Source organism: Cololabis saira, chromosome 23, assembly GCF_033807715.1.
Source record: "Cololabis saira isolate AMF1-May2022 chromosome 23, fColSai1.1, whole genome shotgun sequence".
NCBI lineage: Eukaryota > Metazoa > Chordata > Actinopteri > Beloniformes > Belonidae > Cololabis > Cololabis saira.
Genome location: NC_084609.1, coordinates 29342699 through 29359605, shown reverse-complemented (window position 1 = coordinate 29359605; position 16907 = coordinate 29342699). Strand labels below are relative to the sequence as shown.

The 16907-nt window shown below is 43.0% G+C and overlaps 1 protein-coding gene across 1 annotated transcript in view; it reads right to left on the bottom strand.

Annotated features, from left to right (window-relative positions):
- Positions 1 to 16907, bottom strand: part of nav3 (neuron navigator 3) — a 321553-nt gene that overhangs the window by 182219 nt on the left and 122427 nt on the right. The window contains 1 exon segment of the mRNA XM_061714666.1: positions 6982 to 7054. Coding sequence (XP_061570650.1) covers positions 6982 to 7054 — 73 coding nt within the window.

Genomic DNA, 16907 nt, shown 5'->3' with positions numbered 1-16907 from the left:
AAGGCTGCATTTAACTGCTGCTATGTCATTCCTGCAGTATTTCTGCAGGTGTTTTGGTCACTGCTATTATTTGTAATATATTATATTATTTGTAATCAGCACAAATTATCTGTCCCCATATGATAAAATCCACTTCCCCCCTGATTTCTTTTTACAACTCGAGTACTGGTTGTTAGTTACTGGGAAAGTCCTTTCATTAGATGTTTTTCATCCCGACTCCCTGCATTGACAGCAGAATGCTGGGATTTATGGTTATATTCTGCATGAGACAGACGAAACATTTTCATAGATTTAAGCAATTTCTGTGAATGAAAGTGGTGCTGAAGTTGTTTCTCTTATGTCTAGGACCCGAGAGGTGGCCTGTGACGCTTAAGATGAATATTTTCCAGACTGTGTACTGTGCATAAAAGTGAGCACATGTTGAATTTTGAAAAAAAAAAAAAAAAGATTCCACTTGGGGATAAATCTCAAGAGCAGCTGTTGTGCAGCAAACATAAGAACCATTGAAAATCATTATGCACAAGCTTTATTGTCTGCAGATTACGGTTTACAGCACAGAAAAGTTAGAGGAAATACAGTTTGAGCTCTGTATTAAGAAATAAATCACATCACATACAAATAATTTAAGCCAGCGGCTAATAAGAATATCCTCTTGTCAGAGGGCCAGATTAAAACATCTGCTAACACCAAGTAACCAACAGCTGAGTACTTTAGGAGTAAAGCCTGGCATGAGAACCTTGATACTGGCACAGATTGCAAGCTAAAAAACCCAAAATATGGCACAGAAATTCATTTACAGTTCTGCTTTGTCCCAAAATGAGGACTCGCAGGTATCGTTGGCACTGCAGAGACATATAGCAGAGGTTACGCTTCTCAGTGTACTAATGAATGAAAACATTCAAAATGGATTAGATGAAATCCAAGAAGAAAGAACTGAGTGGAATCTCACCACCTACGTGACTAAAATCAAATAAGATCAGAAACAGCAGCACTGAAAACCACATGAGATGAATGAGGCACAAAGAAATGTAATTGAAAATGAACAGAAAGGAGCTTGGAATAACCACTCTGTAAATGAAAAGAAAAACATTGTATTCATGTTTCTGTTATCAGCCCTCTTAAAAAATGCGCCGTCAAGTCTTTGTTTATGCCGGGGTTTTTTTTCCATGTGTTAATCTTACCCTTAACTTCTCCTGTCTTAACCTCAGAAAAAAAAGTCAGGGAAATTGAACTGTCACAGCCTCCTGCACCCAGAATGGTGAAAGAAGTGGTCAATCTGGCCAACACACCCATGAATAAATCAGGCCCTCAGTAACGCAGGGAAACACCGGCGGGGCAGGGACCGCGGCAGCTGACACAGGGGTTTTTATTAATTTTTTTTCCAATCCGCTGAAGCACAAACATCCTCCCCAGACATCCACGGCTATGCCTGTTGCCGCTGTGACGGCGAGAAAAGATTAATCTCTTGAGGTTATTTTCCATTTTCCAGCAGCCACGGGCAGTAATTTATACTGGGCCTGTGAGAGAATCTGAACTGAACTGAAAGACGATGATGCAGCTTTAGCCAACGAGCAGTTGGGGACAGGAACTTTAGACACTGCTAAAAGTTTTTCTTGATGTTCAGAAGAGGAAGAAAAAGAGAAGTAATCAATCCGAGAAGATAGATTGCTCAAGATCAGCAGTGTTTCTACCAGTCTAAACTACTTGCGGGAACTACAGCGCGACGAAGGTTTGCACCAAGTTCAAAATGTAGTTTTATAACTTCAAGTTGTCAGCTATTGTCAGAGTCCTTCATTGATATGTTTGATCCAATGTCTACACGACACATTCACAGCAATCAGATTAGTTCTGGTCCATCCCAGATGATCCTGGATCAACATTTTTCAGGTTTGTGTTGTCCTCTTCCGTTCCTCAGTAGATCGGGGAGGGTCACATCGTCGTATCTTGGGAGGTCATCAGTATCAGAGAGTGCTGATGCTATAACAGAACTCCTGGACGTGCAAGAATGCTTTAAGACTACATCTCAGCATTATTCAACTCAGTAGACTAAAGGTTATCACAGAAAAGACAGGGAAATGGTGTCAGCTGAAGGCTGCTTTAGCCAGTAATTACTACCACTACTGTCATTTATCCAAGGCGACTTAAATCTGAGGGAACAAACACACCATTTTGCCCAGGGAGCGATTAGGGTTAAGGGCCTTGCTCAAGGGCCCAGGGTGGTTCCACCTATTTATTGCGATGTTGCTGAAAAATGTTCAAGAAGCAAGTTCATGTGGCCCCCGGGGCACTGGGTCGTTTGCTACGGTCCAGCCTGCTTCACAAGTCAGACTCCTTTCTAGTTCGTGTTAGGGCACCGGACACCACAAGGATCGGTCTATCTTACTGATTCTGCTCAAAAGCTTTATGATATTCTGTTTCTACAGGTCTAAGAAGGTCCCCGGTTCGACTCCCAGGCCCAGCGGGGTCTTTCTGTGTGGAGTTTGCATGTTCTCCCCGTGCTTGCGTGGGTTTCCTCCGGGTACTCCGGTTTCCTCCCACAGTCCAAAAACATGCATAGTAGGTTAATTGATGATTCTAAATTGCCCATAGGTGTGAGTGTGAGTGTGTCTGGTTGTTTGTCTGTATATGTGGCCCTGCGATGGACTGGTGACCTGTCCAGGGTGCCCTGCCTCTCGCCTGAAAATAGCTCCAGCAGACCCCCGTGACCCTGGAAAAGATAAAGCGGGTATAGATAATGGATGGATGTTTCTACAGGTTATTGCATAATTTCTGTCGAAGGTTGTGCGGATGTGCGTGTTCTTGTGAGGAGAGAAGTGGTCGCAAAGCGGCGTGAGACTTTAGGATGGAGTTCCTACAGGCAGGTGTGGAAGCCCGAGATCACCTTGTAGACAAGTGTCAGAGACTTTTATTCGAGCAGCCACAGGTAGCCGGTGAAGCTCAAGGAACAGAGTGTGATGTATCTGGGTGGATTAAAGACCGGACACACCACACAAATCTTGACCGTTGGCGGGGGTTTCATTGCACAAGCTACAAGGCCCCAAGGAGGACTTGCAGTAATCGGGGCAGGAGCCAGGAGATGAGTTGCATATTGAGTCAGGTAAGGTCTTTTTGGTGTCTGCTGTAGAGTGCAAAGTGGCACCACCTGGACACCGCGGCAACATGGCCAGAGAAGGATAACTGGTCATCAAACATTAGACCCAGGTACTGCGTGACCTTCTTGGGAGTGACAGTAGTAGATGTAATATTCATGTTGATATGAAGGCAGATTGAATGATGGCCAAGGGTAGCACTTCAGTCTTAGACAGGTTAAGTTGAAGGTGGGGATCCTTCATCCATGCAGACAGGTCAGAGAGGCAGGCTGAGATGCTTTTTCATCCCCTCCAAGCCTAAGGAAGTAATGCTCTTGTCAAAGAGAGGGTTTCCACTGCAGGTTGGGAATAAGTCACCACCTAAGTGAAGACCTCAACCTTTACTTCAACTCGTAATGTTACTCACATATGGGTGAAGAATAGAGTGGGAGTTTGACGGATGGACTGGGGTCATGTCCACAGTGATGCCGTATCAGTTTGTTTTAGGGAAGAGAGAGCTGAACTGAAGGGCAAAGAATCTTAGATTGGATCTACATTTCAACCCTCAACTACACAATAAAGTCCCAAGCAGCAGGGGGCGGAAATTAGATTCTTAGGGGTGTGGGTAAGGATTTTGGAGGGGCTCTGAGAAAAGTCACACCCATCCAAATTGAAAGGAACCAAGTGCTTCCAGCAAATGCATTTTGTAGAGTAAACCCAACAGTTGTTGGAGAGTTTATATCTCTTGGATACCATTAAAACCTCTTAGTGTCCCCATGGTGGAGCTAGGAGAGGAGGCTAGAGAAGGGGATGTCAGGTGATGGATAGATGGAGTAGATGGATGGCAGTCAGACACTCAATATAATTTTACATCACAGCTGGGTGAGATTAAAGTGAGAGTTACGATGAAAGTTTAATGACTTAAGCAACCGCTGTTGCTGAGGCCAAGGAAACTATCCATAACACAGTTGCATTCGTCTCACAACAGCAGCTGTTAAAACCATGTTGGACAATTTAATGTCGCCAGTCAAACATGTCAGTGTTGATAATGTGGAGTAGATTCATCCGTCTTTGTTGTGAATATGAAGAACACAGTTTGTTCAGAATTTTTAAAGACGGAAAGTATCGGCAAAGAACTCAACTTCCCCTTGAAGCCTTCACGCGGTATCCTCACCTTCAGTCTCGTGTTGTGTGTAACCTCTGCTGATTCAGAGCAGATGACGCGTTAAATGACCCGTATAGCACATAAAGGGCTTCACACTGAGCTCAAACAAGACGGGCATTGCTGTCGTGAGCAGGTTGCGTTGCCTAAGTAGAATACGCCATCAAGAGCTTGTCCTGCAAAGGTTTAAATGCAGAGACCCGGTAGTGCAAAAAAGCTTTAATGTTCTCCTCCTAGCACTCTGGAACACTGTCGTAATCAGCACCATGACTCTGCTGTTTCACGTATTTTATTATGAGTTTTTATCTATCACTATCATGTTTTGTTATTATGTTTTTAGTGTAGCCTAAAGCACTTTGTGACTGGTGTCTATGAAAAGTGCTCTATAAATAAATATTAGAGTGTTTTAGTAGGTGTCTTTATGTCTTTAAAGCAATGCCATAAATGAGTAATATTATTTCACAGCAGCTCACCTAATGCATATTAGATTTAAAGAATAATAAAAAAAAAAGAAAATCAAAGCGCGTTTCAGATAAAGCTACCTGTACTGAAGCTAGCTGAGTTGGTTTGTCCGCTGTGATGAAATCAGTTATGATCTGTTGACCAGCCATCATGAATTCCTTCATAAATACTTTATTTTCCCGAGTGAAAAAGGCTTTGATTTTTGTTTTGGCAAAGCCTGTAACCTCTCTCCATAGAAACGTCTGTAGGGAAACCAAAATACCCTTCAAAAAGAACCCCCCCCCCCTCAAAAGAAAAACTTTGGTTTACAACCTCCCACAGCAGACATGCAAGCAGACTTTCTAAAAGAGCCTCTCGCATGGGTCCTTTGTGCACATCAAACATTCTGCTTCAATTAGATTCAATTCAGTTCAGATTCGATTGGACATGAGAAGGCGGACGTGGACATGTCAACCTACTCCCAAACACAACCGTGTACACACAGCAGGGCAGACGGGGGTGTGAAGGCAGTGGTGGACTGGACAAGCAGCAGTGACTGTGTTTCCATGCATCAATAACCCTTTTAAAACCCGAATATTGGCAATAACCCGAATTTGCGTGGCCATGTAAACACCAATAACCCCTTTGAATAACCCGAATTTGCTCATATTCCGGTTTTTAAAAACCCGAATATGACCCCTGGGTTACTCCTTTTAAAACCAGAATATTGGGTCATGTAAACGCCAAACGGAATATCCCCATCAAACGGAACAGGAATCTGTTTTCTGCGCATGCTCTGTTCACAAGGAATCCTGGTCTTTTGAGTCCAGGAAGTTCTTATAAACACGGAGAAACGCAAGACCAAGCCACACTTTTGGAGTGAGGAGGAGACTAATAACTTCATAAATGTAATGAAGGATATGAACATTTTGGCATTTGTAGACGGTAGAAAGTACGGGGATAGCGGGATTTAAAAGAAGGTGAACGAAAAGTTGCGCAAAGCAGCATTTGTTTTGAATTTGGATACAGGAAGAAGAAGCGGAAATGACGGTAATTGCTTCATGACGTACTCCGTGCGTCGCTGGTTTGATCCAGATATCCCAAATGATTAATTACCATGTAAACAGGGATAACCCTGTTTGCTCACGCATGTAAACGGAATATTACCAATGTTTCAGTAACCGGAATATTAGCAATAACCCGAATTTTGACTGCATGTAAACGTAGTCAGTGATGGACAGAATATATCTAGAGAGCTACTTTGAAACTGCAGGCCAATCATGTCACTTCACCATCTTTAGATTTGTAGTTTGGTGGTGGTGTTGGGGTGGGGGCTAAGAGCTGGAGGTCACAGTGTCAGGCTGTTACATTATTTCTGCTGTTCAAGAGGTCAGGAGCACACTCTTCTCACAACCCAAGGTTGGTTTTTCCTTCTGAAAAGTCAATAAACCCATAAATAAATGACATGGAACACGTTTCAATGCTGAAAGCAGAAGTCTGGCTCACTTCATTAAGTTAAGTTAACAGTGAAACATAGTTACAGTGACACTTGATACCAGTGATACCAGATTAGGAGACTCTATTTGTGTGGTACATTAGTGTTATGCAACAGGTGTGTGTGGAGAGGAGCTCCTCACATGACAGTGCTAAATGCAGCATGTGATGTGCTACGTTTAAGACTTTACAAAGCTATTTGTACACAATGCCTGAAATGACTGCAGATGGGTTTAACTGCAACTCTTATAAGAGAGACGGGGAGCTCCTGCAGACTCCAAATCAAGTATGAGATATAACCGTAACATGATGTTTGGATCTAAACTGTAATTTTAATTCTGGCATTGTGACACAGTTTTAACTTACTGTTAGGATTGGGATACAGTTATTCAGAGCACGGCGGGTGCTGTTGTCATCACCGCCGCTCAAGTCTACCGCCGTCTTGTGTACTGTACTCTCATTGTCAGAATGAGAGGCTTTCTCTCTTTCTGAATCCCCCACAATCCCGTCTGATGCCTTAATGATTGCCTACAGTGCTACAGCTAAAGCTGTATATTGAGAAACCGTGCACCCTGATACCAACATATAAATTCCACTGCTGTGAAGTATAATAGCATGTCTCGGAAATAGGCTTTTACCAGCTTTCTGAATACATTTCGTGATGAAATGGAAAGAGGGTTGGGTGGTGCTGGAGCCAATTCACTTGGCTCCAAAAGTTCCAAAAAAGTAGCGAGGACAGAGTCCCCTCCTGTTTCTCTCCTGATTTGGTTAAGAGTTTCATCAGGCCTTGCGTTGTATATTGTTTATTCTTCTTACCTTCTGCTGAGAGCCCTTGTACATTCACTCCTCTGGCGTCCAGGAAACTGAGGCAGGCGTCCACATTCTCGATCTGTTGGGGAGACGGCAGACGGTCAGCACAAAGGAGGAACACAGCAAGAATGTGACCACACTTAATAGTCAATAAGCAAAAATGTCTCGGGGCACAGGGCTGAGAGGAAGGGGCACATCAGCATTATTACCCATAAAGCACATCATTGTGTCGTTATTACCCGACCCCCACGCGACCCAGGGACCCGGCAGCATGACATACTGACCGCAGTGTGTCGCCACCTACACAACCCCATGCATATGTATTTACACACGCTGAAGGGCAGCGCTCATTAGGGATGGGCGGTATGGGCAAAAAAAAATTAGCATGATAATTTCTGGCATTTATCCCGATAACGATAAAAATGACGATAAAAAAATACCAATTCAACTCCACCTTTGTAACTATAAATCTATCACCACATTCAGTCTTTGGAGCCAAATAACTGCTCTAAAAGAATACTAAATGATACTAAACTACACCAATTAAATTGAATTAGTAAAAAACAATTAAATTAGTCCACCTGTACTGCAAAACTGTAATGACTCAGATTCTCCATGTTTGTTACACAAACACGTATCAACGGGAATTTATCTTTCTTTCTTTCTTTCTTTCTTTCTTTCTTTCTTTCTTTCTTTCTTTCTTTCTTTCTTTCTTTCTTTCTTTCTTTCTTTCTTTCTTTCAGGCTCATTTCTATCCTTCCTTCCTTCCTTCCTTCCTTCCTTCCTTCCTTCCTTCCTTCCTTCCTTCCTTCCTTCCTTCCTTCCATCCTCTCTTCCTTCCTTCCTCTCTTCCTTCCTTCCTTCCTTCTTTTTTCCCTTCCTTCCTTCTTTCCTCCCTTCTTGCCTTCCTTCCTTCCTTCCTCTCTTCCTTCCTTCCTTCCTTCTTTTTTCCCTTCCTTCCTTCTTTCCTCCCTTCTTGCCTTCCTTCCTTCCTCTCTTCCTCCCTCCCTCCCTTCCTCCCTTCTTTCCTCCCTTCCTTCCTTCCATCTTTTTTCCCTTCCTTCCTTCCTCCCTTCCTTCCTTCCTTCCTTCCTTCCTTCCTTCCTTCCTTCCATCTTTTTTCCCTTCCTTCCTTCCTTCCTTCCTTCCTTCCTTCCTTCCTTCCTTCCTTCCTTCCTTCCTTCCTTCCTTCCTTCCTTCCTTCCTTCCTCCCTTCCTTCCTTCCTTCCATCCTTCCTTCCTTCCTTCCTTCCTTCCTTCCTTCCTTCCTCTCTTCCTTCCTTCCTTCCTTCCTTCCTTCTTTTTTCCCTTCCTTCCTTCTTTCCTCCCTTCTTGCCTTCCTTCCTTCCTCTCTTCCTCCCTCCCTCCCTTCCTTCCTTCCTTCCTTCCTTCCTTCCTTCCTTCCTTCCTTCTTTTTTCCCTTCCTTCCTTCTTTCCTCCCTTCCTTCCTCTCTTCCTCCCTTCTTTCCTCCCTTCCTCCCTTCTTTCCTCCCTTCCTTCCTTCCATCTTTTTTCCCTTCCTTCCTTCCTTCCTTCCTTCCTTCCTTCCTTCCTTCCTTCCTCCATTCCTTCCTTCCTTCCTTCCTCCCTTCCTTCCTTCCTTCCTTCCTTCCTTCCTTCCTTCCTTCCTTCCTTCCTTCCTTCCTTCCTTCCTTCCTTCCTTCCTTCCTTCCTTCCTTCCTTCCTTCCTTCTTCCCTTCCTTCCTTCTTTTTTCCCTTCCTCCCTTCTTTCCTCCCTCCCTTCTTTCCTTCCTTCCTTGTTTTCTCCCTTCTTTTTCCCTTCTTTTTTCCCTTCCTCCCTTCTTCTCGGGAATTTATCGTTTTTACCGCGAGATGACAAATTCTTACCGTGGGGAATTTTTTTGACGGTATATCGTGAACGGTAAAATATCTCCCATTCCTAGCGCTCATACATACGTACATGTACTACTGTACCCTACACGGGTAGGAACTCATCTTGCTCCGTTCAGGGCAATAAAACATGAGGGAAATTCAAGGGGGACAGAGTTAAAACACGTTTGAGGTTGACGTCAGCGAGGCTCAGTGGAAGCTCTTCACGCCGCTCTGAGTAACGCTATCTCGTAAGCTCGTATCAGACTCCACAAAGGCCCTGTGAGGCTGCAGCTATTTGGGGGATTTTTGTCTTCCTCGACAGCAGCTAGCGGGCGGTTTCATTTGCATCGGCGGCCAGCGGCCAACATGCCTCGCTCTTTTATGACTGGGTCCAAGGTCAGAGCGCTCTGTTTCAGTGCAGTGTGTCAGGGACGCAACATGGGGCAGGCTTGGCGAGCCAGTCAGACGTCTAACAGGCAGCAGTGATTCACGAGCTGCAAGAATACCTCTCCCACCCCCGACCAACCCACCCCAGCTTGCCCTCTATCTCTTACTTTTTTCATGCTTGCTTACTCAGTCTTCATGTCTCTTGCTTAATATCGAGAAGGAGCCTTTTCAGAAGGGTAATGAGTCATATCTGCACATCAGCAGTTTGGACACTCGCTGGCCCTTCTGCGAATCGTCCTCAGTGGCTTCGGGGTAATGATGTGTTTTGCAGATAAATATAATCAGCCCAGTCCTAAGGCTATAAAAAAGAAACAAAACCGGGGATCCTTTACAATTTTAAAAGGTTTAATCACAAGAAAAGTGTAATTTCTCCATGAATTATTCTGAGTGTAGTTAGCTTGTAATATGAAATGAATCATTAGTGCATGTAGAATATGCACATTTGCTTGGGATGGATATTGGTCATAACTGTAATTTCCTCGTAGCTGCATTGATCTAAAAGGGACATCATATCAAAAACAAAGGAAAATAAAAAGAATGTACATAAATTAGTGAGTACCGTGATATCATAGATCTTTACTCTACGAAGCCTCACATCTTTGGTGGCAGGCTTTGAACAAACTGCTATGAACTGAGGTGTTAAAACAGGTCGAGGAGGATGCTTTTTGTATCGCATTCCTTTGGCCAAACCTTATCGCACAGATTTCCATCAAGACCTCAGGAAATAGTGTAAATTTTAGAGGAATGATTGAGGCTGGTGGGCAGAATCTCTGAAAGAGGAAGTTGCAGCCCCCAGATGTCGGTGCCCTGCTCAGCCACATGCTGGTGTCACTGCAGCATCAGCAGCTTTTGTTTGTGCCTCTCATAATAAACCACCTCCTTGTGAAGTATTCTCCTCTCAATGTCACTCTGGTTCTCACTTGTTTCACTTTTCAGCTGCTTGTTGCTGCTCACGAAGCAGAAGACAACCTGCGTGAATGTGATGATGATTGCAGGATTATGACAGTCACCGCAGATCAGATTTGCTGAGTTTATGCACTAAGTCTATTAATACATGCGGTTGTTTGATAGAGAAAAAAAAGCATTTAAACTCAGTTTTTCATTCTCTGTTTAAAGCAGCACTATGTAACTTTTCCACCTTAATATCATATTTCCAGAGTCATTGTGATGGTACATCAACTTCCAACAGGTTTAATGAACCTCTGTCATGGTCTGATGGGGTCTGTATCACCTTCACTGGCACTATGTAACTTTGAGGAGCATGGTAGGAACCCTGCCACACTAAAAAACTACAAATCGTTACGACTTTGACTGCTTTACGGCATACGTCACTTCCCCCTCCTTCCCGATTCGCAGTAGAGACTAAAATGGGCGGGGCGTGGAGCTCAGAGCTCAGCAGAAGCTGGTAACCCGTTGCTGTTGTGGCTGCAGCAGCTCCACACAACAGACGTGGGGAAAAGATCAATAATGGTTTAACTTTTCACCGCTTTCCTGCTCGGAGGAAGAACCACGGAGGCCAAGTATCTGAGATAACAAAGAGTCGTCGGCTCGGTTGGATCGCGGCTGTAACGACCAAACATAACCTTCCACAGTATAGCACAAACAAAACACTCACACAGACCGGGGTCGGATCAAAACACGGGTTTTATTCCCCACTTCTCCAGCTAAACTTCTCCAGCTCTCTGCGGTGCGATTAACCCCAATCTTCAGATAAAACTAGTTTGTTGAGGAAAAAATATTAACTCTATTTGTAGCTGCAGAGGAAAAAAATAATCTCACGAGGAAAACAAAAATATTGCTCACGCCTCGGAGCCTCTTCAGCATAATCACTCACTCATCTCATTTCTATTGAAACACATGGCAAGTCAAACATCTACCAAAGCAGCTGCCAAACACTCCTAAACAAGGTAGCCGGAGACGTGGGTTCTGCAGAACTGCGGCAGTAAATCCTCATCGGAGCTCCGGTCTTTGATAGGGATTTCATGTGGATCCAGACCGTTAATAATCATTATTTTCTCCATATACCGCACCCTGGCTTCCTTGTTTAAGGTATCCCGGTAAATTCCAGTTCCTTTCCAGCAGTTTAACATCTTTTTTTTGCCTTCCTTCTGTTCACTTGGTGAAACAGAAAAGTCCGTCCCGTCTTCTCTCAAAACAAATGCACGCGACGGGGACAGGAGTTTTCCGGCAGTACGCGCTGGTGTTCATGGGAAATGTAGTGTTCTTTCTGGTAAAGCACTACCGCTTTTGTCAAAAGAAGCCACCAAACTCAACAAAAGCTGAAAGTTACATTGTGCTGCTTTAAAGGAAACTAGTCAAATTCACTCTGACCAGCCAATTCCACCATTCCACCATTAGATGTTTATGATGGTCGCATGAAGAGGGAGACGACGGGACATGAATTCACGTGCAGACTCTCGCCAGCTGCCGTACGAAAACCACCAACCTCCCACTTCAAAACACCACACACACTTTGCTATTTTTCCACCATCAGGCGCAGAATAACCTTACGTGGGCTCCGTTAGTCTCTGCCCACATGCTGCACACGCGGGCCGACACATGCGTGCCCCCGTTCGTTTGATTACCCTACACACGTCCTCAGAAGTTTGTATGTGGAAAGACATGTGCTGGCCAGCATTTGGAGAAGCTCATTACGGCAGTTTTAATTAAAGCCAGCGCGGGGAACGGGTGCTGGATGTGTGGGAGCAGCTCGCCAAAATAAAGGCCCCGAAGGCACATACATGTTTGAAAGATAATGTGATTCACCAGACGTCTCAATACGGCAAATATTTACTCGACAAAAGCGATCCCGGAGCACCTTGTGCCAGCGAGTGTTTAAAGGTTGGTTTAATAGCTAATTAAGACAAAGAGAGGAGAATTTATAAACAGCCAGCTAATCTCTGCACGTGGAGAGAGATCTCTGTCTCTTTTCAGGGAGGACCAAACTCATGAAGAAGCTGTGAGGCTTTTAGACAAAACCACTGTTTGTTTTTAGTCGGCCTTAGCCCTGAAATGACGTAAACACGCGGAATAATGTTTGAAGGCACGATGACGGCTAGGACATTAATGTTCCACAGGGTTCTGGTGATGTTTAACTGCTAGTTTGGTGGGCGGTTTGGCTTTGCGGCATCCTGTAACAGCTTCTAGAGAAACCGACATCATTTATTTTTCCAACGCAGGCTGGCATCAGACAGATCCACAGAAGTCATTAAGAGCAATTTGGAGAGAAGGGCTTTTGATTAGGAACACTTCGCCGAATCATGAAGTACCTCAAGCGGGAAAATGGGGAGCGCGTTTTTTGAGGAGTGACAGGAGGGCTAGGAGTCAAACACGGTCTGAGGGAAAGGAAAACGTGCCAAAACCAGGAAAAATAATGAGAGGGAGCTGTTAAATTTCTGTGATAATCAGTTTCAATTTAACCATAATTCATTTACAGAACCACGGTAAAAATCAGAATATCACGTTGCACCCAACACAAGCAGTCGAGGCCCAGAAGGCCGAGCACGGGCTGCAAATAGAACAGCGCTGCTTTATTCCTTATCCCTCCTGCCTTTACAGAATAAACGACCAGGAATTAAAATTAAAAAAACTAAAAATCAGCTGAATCCGCTCCTCAGAAAGACGAATACAACTGCACTTTGTGCAATTTCCACAGCGAGAAAAGCGCTTTGCAAGTGTTCCCTGTCCGCACAGGAAACGTGGAAGTGCCATGCAGGTTCGCTCCCTGTAATCACCTTTAAATCCGTTTAATAAATCCATTATTTCTGCCGGTTTTTATGACGGGACATAAAGTGCTACGGGCCGCCAGAGTTGGCGGGAAATCAGAGCGGTCGAGCTAACAGTAAAACAGGGACACGGTGAAGTAACGAGATGTGCTGTTTTGAGATGTTTACAATGTAAATACACAGTAAAAACAAAAAAAAAAAAAAAGGATTGGGATGGTGTATCTAAATGCAAATGCTTTTATTTGAATCCAGACAGTATGCATCCACCAAGATGGTTCATGTTTAGTCTCCACAGCTTCATTTTACTTGTTTATTCCAAACCATTCAAATTCTCGTCAGTTGTGTGAAATAAGACCTGGAAACAGGCATTGTGGCATAGAATTGTCAAATTGGTTTAATTCATCGTATGAATTGTTACAGATTACATTTGTAATATTGTATTTGACCCGGTCTTTGTACGTTTTGACCGTATAGAAACGTAATTCTTGCCATTGTAAGAATGAGATGTACCTGCTGTACTCTACTGCCCTTACTTTTTAACAACTTGTACTTTTTATTATTTGACCTCTTTTCTTATCATTTACTATCTTTACTGTTTAATTGTGTCTTGCCGCTTTTAATGTTGATGAAAAGCACTTTGAATTACCTTGTGTTAAATTGTGTTATAGCCTACAAATAAACTTGCCTTGCCTTTATTCACGTCCATACGAAGAGCGTTTGTGAGGTGGGACAAAGAGATGACATTTCTCAGAAAAAATCCAGGAAAGGTTGAGACTGGACAAACCTGTATAATTGTTGAACTGTTTCAAATAAGAAATATTGAAAGATAAGAAGGGATTTTTATACAGGACTGTCTCAGAAAATTAGAATATTGTGATAAAGTCCTTTATTTTCTGTAATGCAAAAATGTCATACATTCTGGATTCATTACAAATCAACTGAAATATTGCAAGCCTTTTATTATTTTAATATTGCTGATCCTGGTTTACAGTTTAAGAAAACTCAAATATCCTATCTCAAAAAAATAGAATATTCTGGGAATCTTAATCTTAAACTGTAAGACATAATCAGCAATATTAAAATAATAAAAGGCTTGTAATATTTCAGTTGATTTGTAATGAATCCAGAATGTATGACATTTTTGTTTTTTTAATTGCATTACAGAAAATAAAGGACTTTATCACAATAGTCTAATTTTCTGAGACAGTCCTGTATGTGTGTAACAATGTCAATGTGCAGTCCTGCGTCAACAACCACCTCTCATTAATAGAAAAAGGGATAAAACGGCACCTTAGACAAGTCATTACCGGCTAGGCTTGATGCTAAAATAGCTTTTTAAGTATTATGAGATGGGATACCAATGTTGCAAAGTATTAACGCTTCAACTCAACTCATGTGAGGGGAATGTGTAGAAGGTCTAAATGCTAACATTAAAAAAATGGATGAAGTTAATCATCCGAAACATGTAATATACTGTCATATATAGTCTCTGATATTAAAAAAGGGGCATTGCAGCGTACCTTGTATAACAGGAATTTGCAGGTACCGTATCAGTGCAAAGCATTTCCTTTAGCAACACACACACAGGGATGTGATTTATCTGACTCACAGCAAACACATGTTTGCACCTGCGTTACTGAATGATGTGCAGAGTCTCTGTGGTTTCATGCTGGATTTCTATCCGTCTTTCCGCGTCAGTGAGCTTTTGGTGAGCGACAAAGTGAGATACTTGCTGCAACGTAGCTTAATGTCCTCAGCTAACCCCCCCTCCCCCGCCTGCACCATGCCCGTGAAAAGCGTACTACGGCTTGTTTTGCCTCTCTAAATGGATAACTGACAGGTTTACGATGGATGGAATAAAAACGTGTTATCCCTCAGATGCAGCTGTCAAACACAAATAGGCCGGCACCTCCGTAACCGCTACATATGGGCCCGAACAACCTCCTTCAAGACGGCGCTGGAAACCAGGAGACCAGGCGCTAGCGCGTTTGCAGCGCTTCAGCGCCGCTCAATAATTGAAGGGTTTTACTCCGAATGCTACATTTCCACTGGAAAATACACGCCGCCTTTAATCCCTAAGTCACTTTTCCATAAACACGGATGACTCAAGCCTCAGAAACAGAACTACTTTGTCAGTATTGGGCCGACTCCAACTGACCTGCAGTCTCTCTTTTTCACTTTTTTTTATTTTTACTATTAGGCTAGTGGTTATTATAGTTTCACAAGGTGATTATGAATGAACATTAATCTTAGCCCAAAACTCTGACTCACCATTGCATTCAGGACAATTATCTGACAAACTTTGATGTAAATATAACATCAGAAGAGCTTCTTTGGCGTTTTACGGCAAGTATTTATACTTACTGCACACAAAGTAGAAATTAAAGCTTTGTGATGAGTCAGATGAATCCAAATATATCATAGCAAGCTTTTCCTCTGGTAGAGGAGAGATGATTCCAGCGAAAGACTGTTTTAGCTCACAAATCTATGACTCAATATGAACTTTTTACTTGGGCTGGTGTACATGAGGATTGGTGAGAGAATGGACTCCCTTTTCTTCTACCAGTTCAATCCACTTGGCTTTTAAAAAGTAATGAAAATGAGCTTTTTACTTCACTGTCAGACAATCATTAAATCATTAAAAAGCCCAAACATTGAGATGGGTACGTGTTTTCTGAGGCCAACCGAGTCCTAAGGTTCGGGCAACAAAATTTGAGGACTTCGACCCTGATGGACACGGTATCCTATGGCACTTTTACACTTAGGTTGGAGTGAAGATTCTGTGACGAAATTTGATTGTGTGATCTAAACGAAGAAGACAACAACATATATGTCATAATCCGTGTATATATCACGACCACGGATCCCATTGACTTTGCATGGTACAATATCCGTGGTGGTCACACGTAATTATACAACTTTCCGTGTTGGTACTACGGAAAATAGTGGTGAGAGGTCGTGGGCATTTCACGGATTTTTGTGAGATCAGGTTGCTAAAGATGTAGAACCTGGAGGAGATGATACATGTGCTGCTGGGTCAAATGAGAGTGAGAGAAGCTTCAAGCGGCTACGTTTTTTTTTTTGTTAGTTTGTCTCGGCGCTGCTGAAAAGTCAGCTGGAGCCGTGAGCAGCTATGAAGAGACAGAGCTCCTGGTAGATCTGGTCGTTCCTTATCTCCGTCTAGATCCCTTTTTAATTCTCTCCTCAGCACCAGGTTTATGAACATCTGACCCTCAGAGTTGGATCATGAAAAGGACTTTTGCTGCCGTTGCCTGTTGAATAAAAAGAACAAGAATCCGTCAGAGTCTCTTTCTCTGATTTCCTCCTCCTGACTCAGACGTCTGACTCCAACCCCCCGACCAATCAGTGACCTGTAGTGTGATGATGTCAGATACAGCCGATTCAGCCGCTTAGAACCTCGGCAGAATAGTTACAGAAAAGTATCTACTCGGCACGTTAGACCCCTAGTTTCGACGCGAGCGATGAGACATGACAACTTTCCTTGGCTTTTAAAGGTTTACTTGAAAAGATTAAAGAACTAAAAAAATTACAAGTCCAACGCACAGTCAAAAGACTGTGTTGCTTCCAGAATTTGTGAAAGTGAAACTTAACTTCTCCTTACATCAAACCACAGTCACAAAAGTACAGTGACATCACAACCTAAAATACAAAACATAGAAAATACTTTATCATGTAGCTACACATTGCTAAATTATGAATTTTAGACCAATGTAAACCTTGTGAATTACAATGAAATTATCCATTACCCATTTTTAACTGTTTTAACTAAATTATTAATCATTACTTAATCAGGCCCTTACTGGCCCTTACAAGCGGGAAAGAACCAAACCGAGTGGAGGCGAGTGGAGTCGGGCTGAGTAGGTACTAGAGGGAAATAGGAATGTGTGAAGCTGATTTATGGTTCGG